The 6,274-nt window shown below is 45.0% G+C and overlaps 1 protein-coding gene across 1 annotated transcript in view; it reads left to right on the forward strand.

Moving 5' to 3' along the window:
• The first annotated feature begins 1,545 nt into the window (after positions 1-1,545).
• Positions 1,546-6,274, forward strand: part of GRIP2 (glutamate receptor interacting protein 2) — a 113,878-nt gene continuing 109,149 nt past the window's right edge. The window contains exon 1 of the mRNA XM_026650262.1: positions 1,546-2,366. Coding sequence (XP_026506047.1) covers positions 2,327-2,366 — 40 coding nt within the window. The 5' untranslated portion in view covers positions 1,546-2,326. The remainder of the gene's footprint in view (positions 2,367-6,274) is intronic.

Below are 6,274 nucleotides of genomic sequence, written 5' to 3' on the forward strand. Positions count from 1 at the left end.
CGGACTGGGAAATGTGGTCTCACCCTGTGAAATCTGGTCTTTTGTGTGCTTTTACCCTATACTATACAGATTTCACAGACCAACGTTCCTCAGATTGGGGGTCCTGACCCAAAAGGAAGTTGCTGGAGGGTCACAAGGTTATTTTAGGGGGGTCGCTGTATTGCCTTCCTTACTTCTGCTGCTCAGCTCTGAAGGCAGCGCAGGAGAGCAGTGGCTGTTAGCCAGCACCCAGCTCTGAAGGCAGCACCCCACCAGCAGCAGCACAGAAGTAAAGGTGGCAAAACCATACCATGCCACCTTTACTTCTGCGCTGCTGCTGGCAGGGCACTGCTTCAGAGCTGGGCTCCTGGCCAGCAGCCACTGCTCTCCAGCTCTGAAGGCAGCACCGCTGCCAGCAGCAGCACAGAAGTAAGGGTAGCAGTACTGCAACCCCCCCGTGACACCCCTTCCCCCCAACTCCTTTTTGGGTCAGGACCCCTACAATTACAACACTGTGAAATTTCAGATTTAAATAGCTGAAATCATGAAATTTACAATTTTAAAAATCCCATGACCGTGAAATCTACCAAAATGGACCGTGAATTTGGTAGGGCTCTGGTCATGAGCTATGCTGCCAAAAGCACTCTTACGCTGTGTCTGCCAAGATAGCTATCCCAGCAAGAGCTCTTCTAGTGTAGACTGGACCTTAGGTGTGGGACATGGAATGGGAGAAGTTCTGACTTCACAGCACAGTCTTTTGTTCAGCGTTAGACAGTGGGGAAGGAACACAGAGTCATTCTTACAGGACAGCGTGTGGGGCTCCTGGTCCAATAACAGAAGGAAGCAATTTGCAGGAATATTGGTCTGTTACAACAATTTCTTGTCCGGTAACTCGTGTCCGATGCTTCAGTGTAACACGCCAAGCATCCTATAGCAGAGGGTAAAATTCCCTGCTGCTGTTCTGTTTATACCCTAAGCACGAAACTTGATCACCATATTATCTTGTATCCTGCCTACTCAAATTGCAGACATTACTATTCTTCCAAAAGTATCTGAGAGCCTATGTTCCTTTTGCCCTTTCTCCATTTCCAGAACGTATATGGGGTTAGGGTGACCAGATGTCCTGATTTTATAGGGACAGTCCCGATTTTGGGGGTCTTTCTTATATAGGCTCCTATTACCCCCACCCCCTGTCCTGATTTTTCACACCTGCTATCTGGTCACTCTATATGGGGTTTGGGCAAAACACAGATCTTTCAGATCTGTTCTGTCCCTTGGTGCACTTGTGACCAAAGCCCTTCTCTCCCCCTCCCCCCCCAATCTCAATCCTTTCTCCTCTCCAGAGAGAGTTAAACTGAGCAAAGGAAACATGCAGAGGTTGCCAGCCTGCCCTTCCAAGAAGGGGTTAAATTGAGTTTTCAGAAAATGCTGTAGGCAGGACCTAGAATTGCAGCTTCATTCTCTCTTGCACTCTGTTTTGGGGAGGGAGTCGAATGCTTTGACAGCAGCTTGACATTGCCTTGAAAGGTGCTGGAAGCTCTATAGGCATTTGCCAAAGGGGGTGGGGGAGAGGAAAGCCTGTCAAGCAGTACTGCAGTCTCAGCCTATTCCCATGCTCGGAAATGCTGCTGCAACTTGGAGATTTCCATAAGGTTTAGCTGCCGTCCAACTTCTGCCACTGGGATCGTGCACAGAAAGGTCCTGGAGGCACCGAAGGGAATCTCCTCCAGGGAGGAGCTTCACCATCTCCAGGATTTTTTGTGAATCATGCTGCGGGACAAAAGGTTTTGTGCAAAGGGCAAGGACACTGCCCATGTGGAATGATGGCTGCTCTCAACCAACATGGTACAAGTTGGAATATTGCTGGGAATGAAGTGTGTGCTTCATGTTTGCTGCATCTGCCAGCGAGCCAGTGCTCAGCTGTCGCTGCTCCTTCAACCAGCTGTTCATTTTAATCATTGCATTTATAACTTGTGCTCCACAAATGCCGAGTGGCCAGTCTGACCGATTTATCGCTGGATTTGTAAGAACAGCTAAAGATCCTTTAGCCTCTGGTTTGGTTTTGTTCTTGTCAAACCAGACTGGATCTTGAGATTCTCATTTTAACTAGCCTTGTTTAGAATTTTGTTAAAGGGAGTGCAACATTTGCTGGGAGTCTTCATAAAGTGGAGTCAGTAGGACTTTGTTCCCTTTAAGTGGAGGAGCATAGCGTGCACTGTAACCCTGCTCTGTGGTGGGAGACAGACTGAAAGTGAGCTTGCTGTGAAGTGATTCCAGTACAGCCTGGGAGAGACAGAAAGGAGCTGGTATTGCGATTAGCTGAATGCTTTGATAGATAATAGCAAACATGCTTTGTGGACTGAAAAAGGATTTGCAGTCAGACTTCGGTGAGTGAGCCTGTATTTCCCCCCCCCCCCCCCCAGTTTACTTTCATGTCACTTGATTTCTTTTAACTACTATCAAACCCAATAACCAATGTATGCCCACCTTTACTGGAGTGTTTCAAAAGAGCTTGGTTTTTCCTCTGACTTAATTGCTTTGATTTGTAAAATGTGTCTCTGCTCCTCTGAAAAGAATTTCTCTCTAACAATTGGAGAGCACCGTACATACCACTCTGCCTCTCCTCTTATCCCTTATCTGACTAAAAGCTGGGTGGTGTACGGTGTGCTCTTAAGACACCCAAAATATTGTATTTGCTCTTCTGTGAACATTTTTATGGCAATTACGTTTCATGGAGGCTTCATGTAACTCTGTACTCTCTTGTTCTGTTTTTTTTTATTACTTTAAAGATCAAGGTGTATAAAAGCTGAGATGTGTGTGTTAGTAATGGACCCTGCTGAGTAGAGTTGGATCCCTGACCCCATTCTGTGTCACAGGTCTAATCTACTGTTACACTGCCTACCATAATGATCTTGGCTCACACTAGAAAATTGCCAGTCTATGATGATGATAAACCCCTGTTTGGACATACAGGGCTGTAAACTACTAATATGGATCAAACAGGCCTCCTTTATCCCCCATATTCCTGTGCAGAGATGAAGGCTTTAAGGGCACCTTTTAAATAATTGATTGAGGATGAGGCTCTGGATACAGAAGCCTGGCACCAGGTTGGGTGGTCCTGAAAATGTGACACGGGTTAAAATGTTGGAGCACTTTTGTGGTTGCATGCTACAGCCCTGCTTGTTGTAGTTTTCATTTACAATGCTGCATGAAGTGTGCTTCTCTTCCCCCCCCCCCCCTTGTGAAAGTAAAAACATCAGAGCCTGGAGAAAGGGGTTATTTTGGATTCCAAATAAATCTGCATTGCTTGAAGCAATCTAGTGAGGGGATGCATTCTTCCCCACCTCCTGAGCTGGCTGAATGAATGAACCCAGGTCAATCGATCTAAAAAAAACTATGCTATCTTCTTCCTCCCCTCCACTCCAAAATCTATAACGTACACTTGTTAGATCTCCATAAAAGGATAAAATGAAGCTGGCATAAGCCAGTTTACCCTGCTTAAGTGATGGCTAATAACATTAATGGAGGTTAGATGCAGATCTCCACTTACTGCCTCTCAGTTAGTTAAGATGTCCATTTTTCAAGCTGATGGAACCATTGAAGTATCTCTCTCTAGGCAGAGAGAAGCTGCTGTAACAGGCCATGGATGCAGGCACTACATGAAGAGACTTCTGGAAACTTCTTGGTAGGACCCTGATTGGCTCTGAGAATTAGTATGGGATATAGGACTTTTTTCACCTCTGCTGGTTGATATCCACTGATACAAAGTGGTTACCAGTGGGCGGATGTCCTGTAGTTTATATGAAATGTTGGTGAGTCTCACTCCAGTTCCTCTGATTGTGCCACCGATGACTAGGGTCCTACCAAATTCACGGTCCTGAAAAACACATCATGGACCATGAAATCTGGTCTCCCCTGTGAAATCTGGTCTCTTGTGTTCTTTTACAAAAGAACACAGCGTTTCTCAAACTGGAGGTCCCAACCCAAACTGGGGGTCGCAAGCCTATTGTAGGATGGTGGTGGTATTGCCACACTTACTTCTGCGCGGCCTTCAGAGCTGGTCAGCCAGAGAGCAGCGGCTGCTGGCAGGGCACCCACTTTGAAGGCAGTGCCGACGCCAGCAGCAGCGCAGAGGTAAAGGTAGCAGGGTATGGAGGGTGTCGTCAGCCTGAAATATTTTCAAAGGGGATCCCAGCAAAAAAAGTTTAAGAACCCCTTTGAGAATCCTTATCCAGGGTGACTTACAAGTGTAACAGTAATACAGTACTGTGTGTGTGTGTGTGCGCGTGTGCGTGTATACTGTGTGAACACATCTGCAAAATTTGCTATTTATGCTGTGACCAACCCGTTAAAAATGTGGTGGTTTTTTGTGATGTTTAAGTAGACCCCTACCTGAGAGTTGGTACCCTTTGATGGTGCAATGTGACACTTCGAAGTGGGTCATTGGTAGTGGGGATTAAACATCAAACCTCTGGATCTCAAACCGTGAGTCTCCACTGTCTGAGAAAAGACCCAATGCTCTTGGATAAGGCTGCAGGAGGCTTATCAACCTCAATATCAGGTCCAATCACCAGAAGGAGACCGAGCACCACATTGAGTGGGTGTGTTACAGTATCTTAAAGTCAGAATTTCTCTCTCTGCTAGAGGTGACCCTTTCAGATTGCAGGTGAGGCACTTCACTGAGCGACTAGGGCCAGGCTTACACTTCTATTGCCCAGGAATTCACTGTTCTGTGAATATATAGCGGAGCTGTGGTCTCATTTACCAGAACTAGACTCACTGCATCACAAAGGAGAAGGGAAAGACCACTGACTGTCTTGTCTCCCAGCCCTGTTCTCCTCCATTCTCTTCAGACCCCTCTTTTTAGACTGATGTACACAGAGTAGCATTCCGTGGATCTTTAATGTCTGGTCAATATTTTAATTGCAGTGTGTTTGGTTTTTTTTAAGTAGTTCTTCCTTGAACACGCAAAACAAAATGTGATTCTTATTATCTTTTTCTCTATTAGAAATATTTAATCTGTCTCTCTCTTGAAATCTTCTTGGTGGCTGGCGAATGAGATGAACACATTAAAATCAGTTTCTATTTTTTCAAGTGATTTGTGTATGAGTCACTCTACTTGGCATTTAAAAGTGATGGGAAAATATCAAAGTCCAATGGCTTATTTTGGAGAAGCACCCAAAAGTTCAGATGTGTCTCCAGACCCCTTGGGCCAACCCTCCTGATTTTTGGTGGCCCCTGGTAAAAAGTCTGAGTAGGCCATTGTCATGGTATTTTCTTACAGTCCCAGCCAGCACCAGGAAATGCAAAGCAGCCCAGAACCATTTTTAAAGATAATCTGACTTGCAAGGTAGGGGAGTTGTTTAAGATTTAGGGGGAAGTTTGAGTCAATTCTCATCTGTTTGAATGAGTTTCTCTCCTGATCACAGTGGAAGCCCTGATGGAGAATTTGCAGTGTTTTATATATTTGGCAAGCGATATGCACACGGGGTTTATGTTTGCAATGTAAATCATCTGGCTAGTGTGTGTAATTTTTTTAAAATGTGTAAAGTAGGAGAGAAATCTTTTTGGCTGCTTTTCTCTGTACATAGTGGCCAAAAATGTCACCAGTTTTAGATAGGGTTGTGGGGAGGTGGCAGGGGAGGGAGGCTGTTAATAAAAACTGGGGATTTCAGCTGGTGGAGCCCCATTGAGAGAAACATGGCTGTGCACTTCATGCAGGGTCCTTATTATCATGACTGCAGGGTGGGGACCCTCGGAAGTATTTTTGTTTGGGGGGCAGATAAGTGCACCTGAAATGCTTCAATAAAAATGCCTGTGCACTTCTTGCTTGGACAGAACCAGATGAATTTGTAGTGAGAATTGGAAGCGGCCTGTAAAACCAGTTTTGTACTCACCATGTGGGTTCTTTATGGGTCAAATTCTGCCTTTTTTTACCTCTGGCAACCCTCTTGAGGTAGGTTGCACCATCTGTAAGGGCAGAATTTGGCCCCATGTGTCTGAGTCTCATCTTAAAGATGAATCCCAGATTTTTATTATTCTGAATCCCAGGACAGCAGTGGGAGAATGAACTAAATTCTGTTCTACCTTTTTGAATTCTGATCAAAATAGCCAGCTGAGTTCTGATTGCAAACTCTCTGCCAGTGAAGAGGATATACAAGTTGGAAAGATCTCAACTTGATTTTTTTTTTTTTTTTTTCCACATGCCAGGTGGTGATTTTTTCAGCTTTTTACATTTAAAAAAATTCTGTTTAAGCCTGATTTGGCGAGAAGAAAATCTGGACTGGGATGAAGT

Source organism: Terrapene carolina, unplaced genomic scaffold (assembly GCF_002925995.2).
Source record: "Terrapene carolina triunguis isolate 2854851 unplaced genomic scaffold, T_m_triunguis-2.0 Scaffold89, whole genome shotgun sequence".
Lineage (NCBI taxonomy): Eukaryota > Metazoa > Chordata > Testudines > Emydidae > Terrapene > Terrapene triunguis.